Genomic DNA, 20,865 nt, shown 5'->3' with positions numbered 1-20,865 from the left:
GTTTTAAAAAGATAACCACATACTTTTTTTTTTTTGAGGAAGATTAGCCCTGAGCTAACATCTGCTGCCAATCCTCCTCTTTTTTCTGAGGAGCATTGGCCCTGAGCTAACATCTGTGCCCATCTTCCTACCACAGCATGGCTTGACAAGCGGTACGTAGGTCCACACCCGAGATCCGAACCAGTGAACCCCGGGCCGCCGAAGCAGAACATGTAAACTTAACCGCTGAGCCACCGGGCCAGCCTGATCACCACATACTTTTAAGAGACAAACAAATATAAAGCTTTTTTTTTTTTTTAAATAATATCTTTATTGAGATATAATTCACATACCATAAAATTCACCTTTTTAAGGTATATAATTCAGTGGTTTTTAGTATATTCCCAGAGTTGTGCAATCATCACCACTATCTAACTTTAGGACATTTTTATCATCCCAAAAGAGCAGTCACTGCACATTCCTCCCCTCTCCTAGCCTCTAGCTACCACTAATCTATTTTCTGTCTCCATGAATTTGCCTTTCCTGTGCGTTTCGTGCAAGTGGAATAATCCAGTATGTGGCCTTTTTTTTCTGGCTTCTTTCATTTAGCATAATGTTATCAAGATTTATCCGTGTTGGAGCATGTCTCAGTACTTCATTCTTTTTTATGACTAAATAATATACTATTGTATCAATATACCACATTTTGTTTATCCGTTCATCAGTTGATGGACATTGGCTTGTTTTCACATGTGGATGTTACGCATAATGCTAAGAACATTTGTGTATACATTTTTGTGTGGATATACGTTTCTTAGTTCTTTTCCATATATACCCAGGAGTGGAGTTGCTGAGTCATATGGTAGCTTCATGTCTAACTTCTTGAGGACCTGCTAAACTGTTTTCCAAAGTGGCTACACCATTTTACAATTCCACCAGCAATGTGTGAGGCTTCCATTTTCTTCATATCTTTATCAACACTTATTATTTTCTGTCTTTTTGATTTTAGCCATTCTAGTGGGTGTAAAGTGGCATCTTGTGGTTTTGATATGCATTTCCCTGCTGGCTACTGCTGTTGAGCATCTTTTCAGGTGTCAGTTGACCATTTAAATATCTTCTTTGGAGGAGTGGCTATACAGATCCTTTGTCCATTGTATAAGTCAGGGTTCTCCAGAGAAACAGAACCAATAGGATGTATGTAAATAAATTTGTTATGAGGAATTGGCTCATGTGATTATAGGGGCTAAGACATCTTATTAACTGCCATCTGCAAGCTGGAGACACAGGAAAGCCAGTATTGTAGTTCAGTCCAAGTCCAAAGGCCTGAGAACCAGGCTAGCTGGTGCAAGACCCAGTCTTGAGGGCAGGAAAAGACCAGTGTCCCAGCTGAAGCAGCTAGGCAGAGAGGGCAAATTCTCCCTCCCTCTGCCTGTTTGTTCTCTTCATCCCTCAATGGATTAGATGATGCACACCCACGTTCAGGAGGGCAGTCTGCTTTTACTGCCAATTGAAATGCTAACTTCATTCAGAAACGCCCATTTTGAAGGACCCAGAACTCATGTTTGGCCAGATAATCTGGGCATCCTGTGATTCAGTCAAGTTGACGTTAAATTGATGATGTAATTAATCATTACACCCATTTTTTAAATTGGAGTTGTCTTTTTATTGTTGAGTTGTAAGAAATCTTTGTATATTCTTGATACAAGTCCCTTATAGGTATATACTTTATATTAAAAACAAATAGAAACACTTAAGGAACAGTAAAAATATCTGATTCCTTAATCTGGACCCAGATGAATAAGAAACAGCAGGAATTTTATCATCAAGCCCTAGTGTATTACACAATTATTATCTGTACTGAAAAAATTTCTTTTTAATTACCTTAAAACATAATTGAGTTTATTATCATTTTTCAAGTTTTTGTTTTGTTTTAGGGAGGTGGTATTTGAGGAGAACTCCTGTGTTTTATTTTTTAAATGAAGGAAGTGTTGGCATGGAGAGAAATTCAGGGAAAACTTTTTTTGAATAAATAACACATTTTTGATATTCCTCATCTCTGGTGTTTATCATGTGAAGAGTTAAACAAGTAGGGACATTTTTTTTGGCCTTAAAATTAAGATTGAAAAGACAAGGGGAGACTTAGTCATTTTTTTAAGGATTTTTTGACCTTGCTAAGCTTTTTAAATGAAGGATTATAGAATTTTGGTAAAGAATGACTTAAATGTATTAAAATAGTATTTTGCTCCATGGAGATAGAGATAGATAGATAGATAGATATATTTTGGTAATATTTCTTTTATGTGGCTTTTTCCTATCTAGTTCAGTCAAAGAATGCCGATCCTTTGAAATCAAAACAGCAGTTGGATTTAGAACGTGCCCATTTCCTTGTTACACAAGCTTTTGATGAAGATGAAAAAGGGAATGTTGAAGATGCTATAGAATTGTATACAGAAGCTGTAGATCTCTGTCTGAAAACCGTATGTATAGCTACTAGTTAAATTTAGTGGGATTATGCTGAGAAATTTCTTCCCTTACTAGCAAATTTTACTTAACGGTTCCTTAAAGAAAAAAATATTGTATCATTGTAAGTGTAATTAAGCTACTCCTCATTAAAAGATGATGAAGAGTAGAAAATTAATAACAGATTTTAAGACTTTGTTAAAAATTTGACAGTATTGAATCATTAGGCGATTGTTTTTTAATTACAGGTACTATTTTTTTAACCTTTTTATACCTGTATAACTAAAATCAACTTATTACAGGAAGAATTCACCATCACAAATCTATGAAATTAGAATAAACTTCCCCTTTTTTTGTTTCATTCACTGAAAAATAAGGTGGTGGTTTGGGAGAGCTTTACTAATTTGCAATGTGAAATCTATATGCTGAGTGGCTTCTGCTCCCTAAGAAGTTCTCATTAGGACTGCTAGATTTAAGGGTCATCTACTGCATTAGAGCAGTGCATCTGACAGGAGGAAATGGTGAAGTGGTAGTGAGTAGTGTTCTCAGTATTGTTCAGCAGGCTGGCTTTTTTGTCCAGGGGTCTTTTGTTCAGGGGAACCATCAAGCCTGGTGTCTGTGGGTACCTGAGACTAGAGATAAGTCCTGGTCTTCGGAGGTTCCTGCTGCTCAGCCTTCCATGGGACCGTGATCGTATAGTTGTGGTCCAGTTAGCACGTGATGTGGTCTTAAAGTTTAGCTCAGTGACGAATTTTCAGTGCTATTATTATTATTTTTTTTTTTGAGGAAGATTATCCCTGAGCTAACATCTGCTGCCAATCCTCCTCTTTTTGCTGAGGAACACTGGCCCTGAGCTAACATCTGTGCCCATCTTCCTCTACTTTACATGTGGGACGCCTACCACAGCATGGCTTGCCAAGTGGTGCCATGTCCACGCCTGGGATCCGAACTGGTGAACCCTGGGCTGCCGAAGCGGAACGTGTGCCCTTAACCGCTGCACCACCAGGCTGGCCCCTTCACTGCTATTTTAAATGATACCTTTACGGATGAAAATAAACTATCTTCTTTGTTTATTCTCTCATCATTTCAAGAAATGTAATTTGCATTGTAAATTTCTAAAATGTTATGGATCAAGCAAATTAAAAAATAATTATGCTTCATAATATCTCTCTCTCTTTCTCTTAAGTCTTCTGAAACTGCTGATAAAACTCTGCAAAATAAACTGAAACAGTTGGCTCGACAGGCACTAGATAGGTGAGTTTTGGTCACCCAAGTTGTTATTCATGATGGCAGTGTACTATGTTACTTAAATGTGACAGATTCATCTAAATGTGTGGTAGAGTTCGTAGTAACAAACCATCTCAGGTCGACTGAGAGCTAAAGCAGATAATACCTCCTTCTTCTGAGTGAATTTACTCCTCTGTAGTTCTCTGCTTTAAACTCAAGAAATAACAAATCAGTGAAGAAATGTTTTATTTAGTTTTTATTATATGTAAAACAAAAATGACTATGATATTTGAAATGGAAGACTTTCTTTTGTTGTGTAAAATCAAACTTCCAAAGAGAACTTCCACATAGCCTTCCAGAGCTACAACTAAAATTAGAGAAATTGCGAATGAGCGGGTTTATAGCCATACACATAGCCCAAATTATACAATGTGTGTAGCTCCTTCAACTGTTTGTTCAAATGTCAGCTTTTCAATACTGCCTGCCCTAACCATTCTGTTTCAAGTGGAATCTCCTCCAGTACTTTTATCCTGCTTACTGTATTCTAATATTCTTTCCCATGACTTCTACCACTTTCTAAGGTATATGAAATTTACCAGTTTATCGTGTTATTAATATCTGTGTCTCTTCCAACCCCCAACCCCCAGTGTAAGGTCTGTGAGGGCAGAGAATTTTGTCTGTCTTGTTCAGTACTGTAACCAAGCACGTAGCAGAGTGCCAGACATATATATAGTATGTGCTCAGTAGGTATTTGTTCAAAGAATGAATAGATTTGAGAATTGGACCTCTTGAAGAGTGTTATAGACAAAGGAAAAGGGTAGAAATTACATTTATAGTTATAGCATGAATTAATTAAATTACCTCTTTTTGAAGGTCCGACTGGTTGTTGTACCACCACCAGTCCCTTCTTTTTTTATTGCGGTGTGACTATCCCTCCTTTTCATTACCGTCATCTAACCTTTAGTTTGTTTGTCCAAATGCATGAGCATGTGGGCACTTGACACATAGTTATCATCTCCATTTTGTCTTATTTCACCATTCAAAATCATAGGTGATGTTTATTACCTATGTGTATAACCCATTCAGCATTCTCTAAGAGCATCCTAAGCATAGGGACATGGGTTAATCATGAGCTCCTTTGAGAATCCACTCTCTGGGAAAAATGTACATAAAATTTTTTTGCATATGATTTCAGAGTGTTCACCAGACTCCTAAAGCTCATCTATGGACCTCAGGTTCTATTTTTTACCTTGTTAGTCCTTTGACGGAACAAAGTCAAAATTCCCTTGAATATCATGAGAGGCCTTCTGTGGTCCACCCCCTGCCCCTGGTCTCATCTCCTCCTGCCTCTCGTTTACACTATTCACAGGGGCTCCATCCATTCTTTGGAAATTATTTTAATTCAGCTATGCTGTTTCATACTTCTGCACATTTGCATATGCTCTTCTCTCTACTTAGAATGTTTCCTCACTCCCCAGGTGGACTTATCTGCAGCTCAAACATCAGTTCAAAAACCCTTCCCTGAGTCACCCTCTTTTCCCAGTCATTAAATTAATATCATCTTCTCTGTTCACTCACATGTAATCCTCCCGTCCTAGCACCTGTCACTTCCGATGCAGTTGTCTTTCTTTCCCCACAAAACTATGAGCACCTTAACAGTAGGGATTGTGTTTTATATATTCTTGTATCCTCCTTACCTTGCATAGTATCTGACATGCAGTAAGTGCTCACTTAATGTTGTCAATAGAATATCTGCAAAAATACTTTAGGAGTAGCTTAAGTAGTTGACTAGGATGTAAGAATTTTATATACTAATTTTACATTAGGAATGCTCGACTGGTTCTTGAAGTAAATTGTGTTTTCTGGAAAGCATAAATGTGAGAAGAAAAACTAGAACCTTTTTTTCTGTACCTCTCTCTGTTATAGAGCTGAAGCATTGAGTGAGCCTTTAACAAAGCCATTATGCAAAATCAAGTCAACAAATATTAAACCAAAGCCACCTCCAATGAGGGCACATTTTCCACTAGGAACTAATCCCTTCCTTGAAAGACCTCAGCCATTTGTAAGTCCACAGTCATGTGATGCACAAGGACAGAGATATACAGCAGAAGAAATAGAAGTTCTCAGGTAAATCAGTTTATGAGTCATTGTAACAATTTTATTAACATAATCAATGCAGGTAATTGTATTCTCATTAGGTTTGCTGAGTCTCATTCACATCTTTGTTATAGTGTGTTCTGGTGTTACTTAGTTCTAAATTGTTATAAGTCACAACTTTTGAAAAAGTTAAAATTTGTTCTAATATATTTTAGTGTTAGCATTTCTAGTAGACATATGTGTTTCTGAAATCCTAATAACATTCTTGAGAATTGAGCGCTGAAGATTAGGGGGCAAAATAGAGCTATGGCAGACCACTCATAACCTATGCAACTTGTAACCAGGAACCTAATGGGAGAGAAAGTTACCTTGAAACGGCAGTCTAGGCCAGAGGTCAGCAAAGGGAAGCCTTAACCTATGAATGGTTTTTACATTTCTTTGAAGGGTTGTAAAGAAGAAAACAACCCGGAAGACTGTGTCACAGAGACCTCATTGCAAAGCCAGAACTGTATACTCTCTGGCCCTTTACAGAAAACGTTTGCTAACCCCTAGTCTGGGAAGGCAGCCTCAGTGTCTGGAAGCAGCCTTGGGATTTCGAATTAAAAATTCAAAAGAACAATGATGTGGAAATTCTTGTGATTGTGTTCTGAGCCAGTGTGGCTGTTCTTCACTTGGGCTCTGGAGGAGATCCAGCCTGCTTAGAGTTGTGCAAGTCATGTAGTTGCTCATTTTTAATTTCCTAAAATTGAGCCTGAGGCATTTTTCTTTCTTTTCCTACAGAAGATTTTGATTTTACTCCCACCAGTCTTGCTTGTTTTCCCTAGAAAAGTTGGATATTAACCAACACAACACAAAGCAGGACAAAGAAAGGTGGTTTTGGAGCTTAGAGACAATAAATTAATAACAGTCCAACCCTTTGGCTACTCAGCATCCATATGCTCCCTTCTATACACATTTGAAATTTCATACCACAACAGAACAGCTCTGTATTTCTACCTAACAAAATGCAGCTGTCCTTCATATGAGTGAGAAGTTGTCATCCTCTGTAGGTGAGGATCCACACAGTCATTGTATCCATCGCTGACTGTGAATTGTCCTCAAATTCAGTGATAGTCTCACTGAATGTTGTTTCCTAGAAACTAAATTGTGAAGTTACCCTGCAACTACTTGTAAGTAAAATGAGGGAAAGAAACAAAAGAAGGAAATAATTAATAAATACAAATAAACATATACACAAAACAAAAAGAGAACATGCAAAGCTACTGCAAACCACCTTTCTTTGTCAAGAGGCCATAGCTGACATCTATGATACTTCCTCCTTCTACCATGCATTCCATATTCTCATAACCAGAAAATATGAAGAACATACTTTCCAGAATTGTAGATGTCATGTTTTTTAAAATCCAAAGTAAGCAATTGTTTTATTTTTTGGTATTCAACTATTTTATGAAAATTTTGTCCAAATATAACATGACAGTTTAACTTTATTATAGTATCATACCTTATCATTCAAATTTTAAAGAGTTTAAATAAGATTGGTAATTAAGGTAGATCTGAACATTTACTTTAGATTTTTTTCTTGTGTTTTATAGGACAACATCAAAAATAAATGGTATAGAATATGTTCCTTTCATGAGTATCGATCTGAGAGAACGTTTTGCCTATCCGATGCCTTTCTGGTAAGTAACCACTGTTGCAGTTTTTACTTCCAAGATTGTTTTAATTTTCCAGCATTTTTTCCATACTCTGAAGTCTGGTGTAATTCATAGCCTTGAAATTCAAATTTGTATTAAAAAATTTTGATTGGAGGAGAGGTGCGGCTATGGGAAGGAGGTGGGGCAACATAGCAAGAGTACCTGTGTTATCATTTGCCTAGTAATGAGCACATATGGATGTCCTTTTCCTTGATATTATACTCATAGTGCCTAGCACACTACCTGGCACAAGCTAAGTACAGTTACGTGTTGCCTAACGATGGGGATACGTTCTGAGAAATGTGTCGTTAGGCAATTTCCTCGGTAAAAGAACATTATAGAGTGTACTTACACAAACCTAGATGGCATAGCCTTCTACGCACGGAGGCTGTACGATACTGATGTTATGGGACCACTGTCGTATGTGCAGTTCGTTGTTAATTGAGACGTTGTTACATGGCACATGGCTATACTCAGTAAATATTTGTCAAATTGATGTTTGGATTGCAACAGAAATGCAAGTCAGTGAAGGAATTGAATGGAAAAAGAGAATAGAATAACAATACCATGGTTTACTCAGAAGATAGAATTCAAGAAAGGGCTAATTATGAAGGTGTTAGTTAACATAGCCTTCCAAGACAGTGGCAGCATATGTCAAAAGCCTTAAAATGATTGTTTGGTTCAGGACTCCCAGTTTCTAGTCATCCTAAGGAAATAAAAATTCAGTCGAAGATAAATATAATAAGAGCATTAATCGAAGCATTTTTTACAGCAAAAAATTATTAAACTAAATATCCAACAATATGGGAATGATTAAATAATGGCACATCCATATTATTATGTTAAATATTATGTTACCCATTAAAAATGTCTTTGAAGATGCTTGCAATATAATAAAAAAGATAGAAAATTATATATATAAACCCAAATTTTATTTTTCTTTCATATATTTATAGGCACGTAGAAAGAGTGATGTAACGATACATATGAAAATGTTTCCAGTGGTTGTCTCTAGGTAGCAAAATTGGGTGATTTGACTTTTTAAAATATTTTTATTTTTCAAAATTTCTGCAATGAGTATGTTATATTTATTATCAGAAGAAAAATCAGAGTTGAATGCTTGTTATATACAGAACATATAAAAGGCTCTATAAACAACAGAAGAACTGCTTTCTCATTTTCGAGCGTTTTGCTGTTCTTGGACGGGCGAAAGTTAGATGTCTCAAAGCCACTAAGTTCTCAACCTAATTTTTTCACTAGGGCAACCGTGTGATGCTAGTTATTGATTGGGATCTAAGAAATTTTTATATTTGAGAAGCTTCATAGCATTGATGTTAAAGGCACAGATTCTAGAGCCAAACTGACCAATTTCATATCCCTTGTGACCCTGGGCAAGTTTTTAAAACTGCCTCAGATTTTAAAATAATAATAGAATCTACCTCATAGTGTTAATGTGGTGAGTAAATGGGTTAGTAAAATACAAAGCACTTACAGTAGTGCTTGTTATGTTGCAAGCACTATATAATAAGGGTTAACTGTTAGAAAAATAACTTTTTGTTAAATACTAAATTATATGACACAGTTAGGCTGTACATTTCGGATACTTTAAAAATGTTTATACCCCTTTAACCAGTAATTTCACTTCAGGAAACCAATTCTAAAAAGTATTTATAGATGTGATTTATATAAAAGATAATCCTCAATATTATTATAATTGTGAAAATCAGTTATTCTAATATGTTCTTATATGGTTATATTCAAGTAGAGATGTAAACTTGTAGTTCCAATTTTTGTGTAACAAATTAAGATAAATCATATTTTTAGTGCCCATACAACAGAATGTTCATAAGAAGAATATTATACAGCTACAATCAAGTTTTCAAGAAATTAAATAACGTGGAAAAATGCTTACAATATAATTGAAACAGTAAAATATACCATACAAACTCCCTTAATTTAAGCATAGCATTTGTCACAGTTAGAATTTTACTTTTTGCTTTTACTTACTCAAAATCACATTTACTTGTTCAGTGTCTGTCCTCCACACTGGATTAGAAGCTTCATAAGGATACTGTCTATTTTGATTAATTTGTACCCCAGTGCTTAGCATATAGTAGGTACTCAGTAAATACTTAATTAAATTTGGAGAAAAATCAAGAATGAATACTAAATTAACTTACGCTAGCAAGATTTTTTCTTTCTTGTTTTCTAGATTATTTTACGGTGAGAATAATCGGAAGAAAAAGTAACAGTAAACATTTTTAAATTCAAGGATAACAGATGACAAGAAAAGGCTTCACAATTTATGAATCTTTGGTTAGAAAGATGGATTTTTAAACATTTTTTTCCTGTTTTGGAATTGTATTACTTTTAAAACCATAAAATAAGCATTATTGAGTAAAAATTATATTTATAAATATTTTTAATATCTTTAAAGTTCTAAGAAAAAAACATTGAATTTGGTAATTTAGTGGTGACTTAAGAAAACAGCTGTGAAGGAATCTTGGATTTATTCTGGATTATGGTTCATATGGCAGGTTAATAATACTAAGTAATTAGGGTATAGATTTGAATGTCTTATTTTTTCCCCCTAGAATTTTGTGATGGCTGTCTTTAAATTCTGAATTCACTCAGTTCTCTTTCTGTTTACAATCAACTACTGATACTCCGCAAGTACCAAAATGTTACCTAGAACACTAATGGTTCTGTGAGATGATTATCAGAAAAGTGTGAAAAGTGTTACATACTGTATTCCACTCTGAGAAATTTACAGAAACCTTGGCTTATGAAGGGTTTAGAGCCATCCTCCAGTGAAAAACCAGGACTTTAACCAGGAGTTTGCAGGTCACACCTAACCACAAAACCCTCTTTCTCCTAATATCTATCAATATTTTTTGAAAAAAGAATGTTATATTTGCTTCAGTTTGCGTACCATATAACATATTATCCTAGAAATCTTTGAAACCACAAAATTTGTTGCCCTTGCTCTAGAAGAGGTTTGAGGAAAGGTAGATGTTTTTTATTTGTGCTATACATCAATTTTAGAGAAATATTACATGGTGTATTTCCAGCATACTGTGGATAGAGGGTAATGGATAAGAACGGTGAATTTGGCATCGGAGACCTGGATTCAAGGGCCAGTTCTGCTACTTCTTAGCTCTGTGACCTTGGCAAGTTATTTAATCACTTTAAGCCTTTTCCAAAAATATTTGCTTTAATAGAATTGTCTTGAGGATTAAATGAATAATATATGTAAAGTACTTTAGCATGATGCCTGTCACATGGTTATTACTCAGTAATTAGCTACTTTCATTATTAGCCTTGTAGAGAAGTTTGTCAAGAGCCAACATAAGGATCTGTTGCTTCCCTAGGTCCTTTTGAATGAATCTGCTTGTATTGTTAATGGCTCCATTTTATTGAATCTGAATTTCTTGAATATAACCATACTAAATTAAATTTTTAAATTATGTTCTTAAAGTAAATATAAATGAATTTAAGTTGCTTTTCTGTTTTTAGTTATGAGTTTTCAGTTTCAATTGAGGAGGAGGATCAGATTGACTGGATTCATGGTTAAGTGCAAAGAACTAGATTTGACTAGAGAGTTATATTAGGATGGCATAAATATAGCTATGATCACCATACTGAAAAAAAACTCTAGGAAACATTTAATTGTGGTTTTGAGTCATTTTTTTAAGATTAATGTTATTACTAGTAGTAGTAAATTTTTTATTATTACCTCAGTGATAGATGGGGCAAGCTACCATTATCACCTAAACAAAAAGCTACATTTTCCAAATGGGTACGACCAGAAGACCTCACCAACAATCCTACAATGATTTATACTGTGTCCAGTTTTAGCATAAAGCAGGTAAACATTTTGTATAATTTTATACGAAAGCTAGCATTTTAAAGTAATTTGAATATAGTTTGAATTTTTCCTTAGATTTTTATTATACGTTCAGATGCATGAGTATAGTTGAAAAAATTATTCATTCTACACGCTTTGACTTAGTCATATTGAGTTAATAAGTATGAATAACTGTTTTGAGCAATTACAGATTTTTATGTAGACCCTATTTATCGATATGTGCTTGCAAATGAGAAAGTTGAGAATCTGAACTTCACCTTTGGTAATTGAATAGATATAAAAGACAGAAAGATATTGGACTTATTTGAAACACTTCAGTGGTAGAACAACAATATGGGTTTGGTACAAACTTCAGTTAAGGTTTGCATTGAAGTCACAGGTGTCATCCATGTTAGTGTAAAAATAAGAGTCCTGAAATACTGTGATTGAAGAGTCTTCTGATGTGCGTATTCATTTTAATTGGTTATATTATAAACCAGCTTCTTAAAAAATGCCTTTAATTTTTGTGATTAAAAATAGTGTGATTCAGTGAGTATGCTTTCATCCATGTAGAGAATACATCATCTATATTTGATTACTCTAAATTAACTTCATTGAAATACTTTATTCGGTTTTTCTAGGATTTGTTTGAGCAAAATAGGTGTTTGAAGAAAATTGGCAGTATGGTATTTCTATATTTATTATTTTCCTATTCAAGCAACAGTTCAGATATTTAGTATAAAAAGTCAGGTGCTTAGGTGCAATGCTTAAATATTGTGGTAATGTTGAAATTACATGAATGAATGAGTGAATATATTAATAAATTCTTATTAACAGACAATAGTATCAGATTGTTCCTTTGTGGCATCACTGGCTATCAGTGCAGCTTATGAAAGACGATTTAATAAGAAGTTGATTACCAGGTAAAATTTTATTTTTGTCCCTTTAGTCTTCTTCATATAATTGTCTCAACTGGAAATTTGAAACTTAGGACTTACCTGCATAGAAAATGAAGAGGGTGTATCACTCAGAATATTACGGCCCCTGTGTGTTAAGCAGATGATTTGTGAATGTGGAAAGATTTGCTAAAACGATCTAAGAACATATGCTCATATGGCTAAAATAATGTATGTGGAATAAATATGTTTTTAAATAAATGGGTTAAAGTAAAATCATGTCATATTTATAATTATACTGCACTGTAGGGCGGCCACTAGACGCATGTGTCTGTTGAATACATGAAATGGGCTAGTCTGAATTGAAATGGGCTGTAAGTATAAAATGCATCAGATTTTGAAAATTTAGCACAAAAAAATATAAAATTGGAAAATATCTCAAATTTTCATATTGATTATATGTTGAAATCATAATATTTTAGAAATGTTGGGTTAAGTAAAATATTAAAATTAATCTCACCTTTTTTTAACTTTCAATAATGACAACTGGAAAATATAAAATAATATATTTCTTTTGACTGGAACTGCTTTTGAATGTACTGAAATGTTACTGAAATATTTTCTTTCAATTTTTAAAAGCTTTTTAGCTTAATATCATTCATTGTAAAAATTAAGCATTATAATTTTTTCATACAGCTTTTCCTGAGTAGTTTTTGTGTATTAAGTCTGGAGAATACAAAGATGAATTAGACACAGACCATAGTTTTAAGCTATTTGCCATTTGGATAAACAGACCATATAAGTAAATAATATGCAACGTGTAAAAGAAAATTGATAGTGATAGTTATTACAGGTATCTTATTGGATAATTTTGCCAAAGTTTATCAGAGTTGTGCTAAGTAACTTTATTACTGTCAGAGTTGTAGTCACCTTAGTTGTGGTTAACTGAAATGGTCTTCTCTTCTTGGGGCCAATAGTAGATTATTTTAACTGGTTTAAAATATATCCACTTAATAGAACATTTATTAGAGTGTATAATTAGAAACTGAGCTCTTTTCAGAATATTGTGAAATTTATGCCCTGCTGTATAATCTCATAAAATACTTCATTCATTTATTTACATTAAATAAGCACTTTGATTCAAGTGAAATTCTTTTTCTAAGCCAATTATAGAAAAAATTCTCATGTTTATTTTTATAAAATAGTCAAGACAATAGCATGTGTCTAAATAAAATATAGTATCCTGCATAGTAGTTTATATTGAATATTAATGTTGGTATTTCAATATTTATTTTCCTTACAAAAGCATAATTTACCCTCAGAATAAGGATGGTGAGCCAGAGTACAATCCATGTGGAAAGTATATGGTAAAACTTCACCTCAATGGTGTCCCAAGAAAGGTGAATAATGTCTCTCCCCACCCCAACTCCTCCTTTCTCTCCCTTCCCCACCTTTGAATCTTGAGTAGAATCATTAAGAAATGTTATTTGTGTGAACATTTAGAAAGTCAGTTTAGTTGATTTTGAGTCTGCGATATTATACGTATTACTACTACTAACATCATATGCTAGTAATTAAAAATCATGACAAGTATAAAGTCTTTTAAAAAATGTTTTGGGAAAATTTATAGGAGGTTCCAAAAGGTAACATTGAGCTAGTGATTGCTAATGCTTAAAATAAATTTTAATCTGATCTTAATTACTTTTTTGATTAAAAAGAAATTGGACAGACTGTGTCTCAGGTCAGAAGAGTTTATATTTATAGTCATAACTTGAGATGTAGGAAGCCTTTAAAATTCTGTTTTCCTTTGTGAAATATATGCATAGTTTTAAATTACACTAATTTATTTAAGAACTTCAAACTATGTTGTGAGGGTCTTGCATTGTTGGGGTTTTCTAGTTCCTGTCTACTCACAGAGGTACATGGATCAGTATTAGCATCACCCCAGAACTTGTTAGAACTGCACAGTTTTAGGCTTCACCCTGGACCTGCTGAATCAGAATCTGCATTTAAACAAGATCTCCTGGTGCTTCTAATCTGAGAAGCTGAGAAATTGCTCTGTAGCTCAGTAATACTCAAATTTTAGTGTGCACAGAATCACCTGGAGGGCTTGTTAAAACACAGATTGCTGGGCTGGACACCAGCAGGGTTTCTGATTCAGTAGGTCTGGCATGGGGCCATAATTTGCATTTCCAACAAGTTCCCAGGTAATGGTGATGCTGTTGTCTGAGAACACCCTTTGAAAACCAGTGCTCTAGCTGATTACTTAAAAACTAAACAAACTTATTGAGAATGGTTTTTCTGAACTATAATTTTTAAATAACTCTTTGTTTAAAGAAACTTTCAAAGTGCAGTTGCAGAATTCTCCTGTTAGTGTTGGATCAAAATTCGTCTTATCCTCTTGTTTCCCAGATCACTTTATAATATGAATTAGAAACTGTATCTTTGTGGTGATTACTTCCTCTGTTATTTAAATGTATTTTTTAGCCATAATGTTCTACTTTTACAACTATACTTAGCATGAGTCTTTTTGCAGGTTTAGGTTAAAATGACAGGTAGTAGCATTGTAATTTACCTTAAAAGTGAGGCCCTTTTATAATTATTTTAGATATAATGTACATTTCTAGAATCTAATAATTTTGATGGTAGATCCATAACATTTAACCAGTTGGCTCAAGGTTTATCACCTGACAGGGAGATTAGCTTGTAAAATTGAATGAAGACATCTTATAACATTTTATAATTGATCCAATTCTAAAAATATGAAACTATGATATGAAAATATGAAAACAGTATAGGCATATCATTTCTTTGATTTTATTAGTATAAAAGGTGTTTTTTTAATTGATAGAAAGGAAATTAATGTTCTCTTTCTCCAGGTGATAATTGATGACCAGTTACCTGTTGATCATAAGGGAGAATTGCTCTGTTCTTATTCTAACAACAAAAGTGAATTATGGGTTTCTCTCATAGAAAAAGCGTACATGAAAGTCATGGGAGGATATGATTTCCCAGGATCCAATTCAGTAAGTAACAGAAAGGATGATCTAGACACAAATTTATGCTATCTAATATGACTATTTTAAATTTGAAAGATTATAGATGATATTTTTGTTTAAAGGAAAAGAAAATAAATTATCAACCCCTGAAAAATGTTGATGAGTCACTTTATTATAGGGGTACATGTTTTCTCTTCCTAGGATAGGGCACTGTATAGATTGAAAAGCCTACAATGTATGTGTCTGCTGTTCTATTGGAATATAGGCCAACTCAATACAGTGTGGCACCTTGCCAAAGAAGTCTCTTCAGATCAAAGGGATGTGCCATATTGTCATCCTTACATATTTTTTGATTTGTAAATTCAAGTTGAAGACGTTTTTTGTTTGTTTTGCCCAACCTTCACAACTTAAACCTGTAAAATCAATGTGTGTGTTAATGTCCCATAGTTGTTTGAGGTAAACTGCTGGACTTAACGTCAGAAATTAGTCACATTAGCATGACTTTGAATTATGACACTAACCAGCCCATGGCCTTAGAAAAAGTATTAAACTGTTCTTAGCCTCTTTGCTTGTCTGTAATATAAGGATAATACACACCTCTTAGAATTATGAAGATTAAATCAAGTAAGGTATTCAAATCACCCATCATTCATACCTGGTTGGTTTCTCTCCCTAGTGCCAGGCCTCCTTCACTCTTCTGGTTCTTATAATGCGAGGCACAGAATGAATAGGTCATAGTAAAAAATGCAATAGGATGTTAAAATTTCTTCCTAGCCTACGTGCTCAATTGCTCTGTCTTTCAATTTTTTTTTTTTGAGGAAGATTATCCCTGAGCTAACTATTGCCCATCACCCCCTTTTTTTTTTTTGCTGAGGAAGACTGGCCCTGAGCTAACATCCATGCCCATCTTCCTCTACTTTGTATATGGGACGCATACCGTAGTATGGCTTTTGCTAAGTGGTGCCATGTCTACACCCGGGATCCAAACCAGCGAACCCCAGGCTGCCGAGAATCGGAAGGTGTGAACTTAACTGCTGCACCACCAAGCTGGCCCCTCTGTCTTTCAGATATTTTTAGTTTAGTTTTCTAATCCAGTGCCTGTTTACCCAGTGCAGCTTAGAGAAAGAATGAGAATACATTAGAAAAATTACTAGTATCCTAAGAACTCACTAAATGGTGAGTGACTGTCATTATTATTAAAGCAGTTTTTTCAGTTACATGTTTTGAGTTTTCATCATATTTACCAGTAAAACAATTCTATTGTATTCAAGAAAAGCAGCGAAAATTGTAAGGAAAAGGCAAGCATGTGCTTAAATCCAGGTAGGAATTTGAGTAAAATAAGAAATTTATTATTGGTAGAACACAACTTACTACCTTCTGATTTATTCCTCTCAGAATCATTACATTAAATCAATGAGATTAATAGCTACCCCGGGGATCTATTTGAGCTTGAAAACAGCGTTGACAGTGCTGAAATGTGTTTATGTCGCAGAATATTGATCTTCACGCACTGACTGGGTGGATACCGGAGAGGATTGCTATGCATTCAGACAGCCAGACTTTCAGTAAGGATAATTCTTTCAGGATGCTGTATCAAAGGTAAACATTTTTTTTTCTCTTTCTTTTTTTTTGGTAGTAAAAGGGGCTATTTTAAAACTTCATGCCTTATTTGGACGAGGTACTGGAGAGGCTGTCATTTTCAGTTATTAGGGAAATCATGTTTTTATAATAGACTTCACTTTATTCAGTTGCTACAGCCAGCCCTTATTCTCACTGATGGTTACATTTAATCCAAATTGTAGATAATCACAAACGTTTGAATCTGGAATTTGTAATATGGAAAAATTATTTTGTATTTTCTAAGTACTTACCAATTGAGGGAAAGTGAGAAAAGAGAAGTCTGAGAACATAGAGAGGAAGGTAGCTTAAGCCTTAAATGGAGAATCCACATGTAGGGACTGGAAAATTGTCTATACAGTAATACACATTCAGCAGTGACACTAGAAAACCTAATGATTGGATAAAATGGTGCTTTGGGAGATGTGCGTTTGTTGTTTCACATCTTCGTCTCTATTTGTAAGTCATGTGCATATGTAGCATTTGCTTTCCTTTACTGATAGGTTTCTACCTGAGAATTAAGTAGTCTAAAGAGGGAGGAGGGGTGATAATTTCTCTGCTGTGCTGTGAAATAGAAATGTACTTCTTGTTGAAAGTTCTTCAGGGGATGTTGAGAATAGCCCATTTTGGAAAAGGTGTCAAATTTGTGGAAATTTTCATGTAAACCACTACACTAAATTAGGAAAGATGATATGATCTGAGATTACAAATGTGTTTTCCTTTCATTATTTGTCTGTGGGGTCATTCCAGGTTTCACAAAGGGGATGTCCTCATCACTGCATCAACTGGAATGATGACTGAAGCTGAAGGAGAGAAGTGGGGTCTGGTTCCCACACATGCGTACGCTGTTTTGGATATTAGAGAGTTCAAGGTTTTGCCTTAAATTTTTTTCTCTTGTTTTTCTAGTTTGATATAAGAAATTGTAAGGATCCCAAATGATATGTTAGACTTTTGAATACTGACAAATGAAGGGTAGGTGAAGTTTTTAACTCGTTCCACCTATTAAACAACTTGACCTCTATCCTTGGAAATTATGAAATAAAAAGATGAGAAATACAACGACAGTGACAGCACAGATATTGGTGTCAGAACAGAAATGCCACATGCCCCTTTTTTTGCATAAAAGTAGCAGGGTTGGGATGAATACACAGCCTCAAGGTTTTGGGCTGTATCTTGCCGTTGGAGCTAATCACAGCATTAGGCTCTAGAGCATAGTAGACATTGCAGAAATCTTTGTGCAGGGACGGAAGAGAAGAGAACACCTGGGAATAAGGAACATGCCAGTGGATTTGCAGGTGTTTCTCTTCCTAGCAGCCCTTGTATGCTGTCAAGCCTTTCAGACCCTGTCTCTGTGCACAGGTCATTGGAATGGTTGACTTCATTACTTCTCAGGTTATTGACTAGTGATTTTCAACTGAAAAATGGATCTGTTGTATGGATTAGGTAATACAAAGATTGTTGAGGAGGATTCTTCTTCCCTGGTGGTATGATACCTAAGCTGTCTGTCACTGGAAAGTTTAACCAGTGGTGTGTGTGCCAGTTTCCTGCTTAAACCTATAGACAAAAGTAGTGATCAATCAGCAATAACAGGGGACCAGTATGTATTAATTAGATTGATTTTCTTATGTGACACGTGGAATTACATGAATTATGAAGTCAGTGGGGACCTGCCGCAATATTTAAAAATGTATAGTCTCAGTGCTTTCTAAATCTGCTGGGCACTGTTGCACTCCCAAGCATAATGTATAGCATTGTCTCTTCCTTTGACTACTTAAAAAATGTAAAACTTTACGTGAAACTGAATAAGCTGAGACGTTTGTGTTTGTGTTAGAAATGTAATTTGTCACAAACACTTGTCAACTGTTATTCTCAATTGTGAGAATATTTAACACTGTGTATGTATTACTTTATTGTTAAAACATCCTTGATGTAAGCATTAATCAATAGGTGACCAGTAGAGAGGTAATGGCAAGAGATTTAAATTTAGGTAATGAAACAGTCAATATGAAAGTAAGCTTGAATGTGAGAAAAATTTCTGTGAAAATTGTATCGTTTACCTGGAATATAAAACTATTTGTTTTGATTATGCAAAGAAAACTAGATTATTCAAGAAAACTAGACAAATAATATATTTATGAGGAAAACAAGCACCTGTGGTTTGACCTGAAAACAAAACATTAAAAAATTACTGATTGCCAGTCAAGTAAGAATTTCCAATAACAGCCTTTTTAGTTAAAAATCAGTAGCATTATTCACATAGTATCAATTCCACATGGCAGTTATTCTGTAAAGATTAAAGCATTTTAGAGCATATGTGGAGGGAGTAAATGGGGGTCCAGTGACAGGTTTCTTCACTGTGACAGTGCTCATGTTCACATCATAATTCTTTGAAAGTTACTCATCAAAAGCAACATTACCCAGCTTGAGCAGACGTCTCACACTGTGAAGCTGACCCCAGTTTCCTTTTGTTTACATGAAGTCTTTGTAGTCAGCGTTGATCTTTACCTAAAGTCTTCATGTGTGTTAAAATTTTGTTTTCTCCAGTATCTTTGGGTATATATTTGAAGAATTTCCTAGGTTCATCATTTTTATGTTATTTTTGTTGTCTGTATTTTGAGATACTTCCTTAGTTCTCTATTTAACAATATTTCCATGTTTGTCTCCTTCAGGCATTTATCTCTAGAACCTTATTTGTGCAGATAGATCTAATCTTAGACTAAAGCTATTCCCAATCTTATGTCATTCGTGACTTTCTTCACTTAATAAGATTTTCTTATTAATATTTTCAGGAAAGTGTTATCCTTTTTGTTTGACTGCCTCTAACCTGCTTGCACATTCTAAGATCTTCACTTCAGTCTCAGCGATCCTCCCTTTGGATCACTTTTTGGTCTCCTCCTTGAGGCGATCTTGCATAGTCCACTGTGAAGGCTCATCTCAGTTTCAAGCTGCTGCCTCTAAGTCCAGTCACGTCTTACCAAGGGATTTCTGAACCTGTCCCAGGCTTTTCCTTTGCTGCTAGTTGGAATGACTTTGGAAATGGGATGTTTCATCATGAAACAGATTCCTTTTTTTAGTTCTCCAGCATTTCTTCCCCTATTCAGGGCCTCTGAATTGCTGGTTCTCTCTCTAAACAAAATCTACAGCCATGTCTTAGTGTCCTTGAATGTCAGTGATGCCTGGGACTTGCCTCTGAAAAGCTCAGCAGCAGTTTTCTCTCCCTTATATTCCTTTTTTAAGAAGGGATAGAGTCCTAAAATAAGGCAGATTTCCTGCTCATGTAGAACTAGATTTTATGAAAAGAAAGGAATTAGGGTTAAGTGTCTGTTTGCTGATGTGTGGCAGGGGCAGAGGTGAGATACAAGTGGTAAGAAGAAATTGAGAAAATAAATTTGAAGATTCTAGGGAATAAAGCCTCAGAGAAATGAGCCTTACGTCCAGAAGTCACATCTACCCCAGGCCGTGATTTGCCACATTTAGAATAGCAAAGGAATATGTTTTTTAAAAGATGTCCCCCAGACAGTTTGATTTATGACATCGTTAGAAAAAGAATACAATTTCCAAAGTTAACCACTTGGAAAAGAGATACATTCTCTTCTGGATTTACACACTCTTTTGTTTTTCTGAATCAGTGTAATCAATTCTATAGACACACCCAGTATTTATTGAGCACTTGCCAGAACCTTAACACCCTCTTCCATAAACTCAGTGGAGACTTCCGGAAAAGGATAATAGTGTTAGCATTTCAAGGAGTTTACCATCTCATTGGGGAGACAAGACTCCTACCTACATTTGCACAACTAGGAAAATACAAGATAGGATATTATTTGTTTTAAACTAATTTAATACAGATTGTTAGCACTATAAAGTGTAGAGAGAAGTAGTCATTAAAAGGAGAAGGGGATTACTAAGTACTAGATACTTTGCATATATTACTTCACTTAACCTTCCCAACAGTCTTCTAAGGAGACATTATAATCCTCATTTTGTACAGGAGTAAACAAATGCTCAGAGAGGTACATGACCCACCCCTGGCTGGGTGATAGAAAGTT

The 20,865-nt window shown here is 34.8% G+C and overlaps 1 protein-coding gene across 1 annotated transcript in view; it reads left to right on the top strand.

The window, feature by feature from the left end:
* CAPN7 (calpain 7) overlaps positions 1-20,865 on the top strand; it is a 38,927-nt gene that overhangs the window by 5,415 nt on the left and 12,647 nt on the right. The window contains exons 3-12 of the mRNA XM_046652810.1: positions 2,299-2,456; positions 3,626-3,693; positions 5,593-5,793; positions 7,356-7,442; positions 11,199-11,325; positions 12,142-12,227; positions 13,507-13,600; positions 15,080-15,226; positions 16,692-16,798; positions 17,567-17,687. Of these exons, the coding sequence (XP_046508766.1) occupies positions 2,299-2,456; positions 3,626-3,693; positions 5,593-5,793; positions 7,356-7,442; positions 11,199-11,325; positions 12,142-12,227; positions 13,507-13,600; positions 15,080-15,226; positions 16,692-16,798; positions 17,567-17,687 (1,196 nt within the window). The remainder of the gene's footprint in view (positions 1-2,298; positions 2,457-3,625; positions 3,694-5,592; positions 5,794-7,355; positions 7,443-11,198; positions 11,326-12,141; positions 12,228-13,506; positions 13,601-15,079; positions 15,227-16,691; positions 16,799-17,566; positions 17,688-20,865) is intronic.

The sequence above is a fragment of the Equus quagga genome, chromosome 1, assembly GCF_021613505.1.
Source record: "Equus quagga isolate Etosha38 chromosome 1, UCLA_HA_Equagga_1.0, whole genome shotgun sequence".
NCBI classification, from domain to species: Eukaryota; Metazoa; Chordata; class Mammalia; order Perissodactyla; family Equidae; genus Equus; species Equus quagga.
The sequence above is the reverse complement of the archived record's forward strand: the minus strand, read 5'-3'. Positions and strand labels throughout refer to the sequence as shown.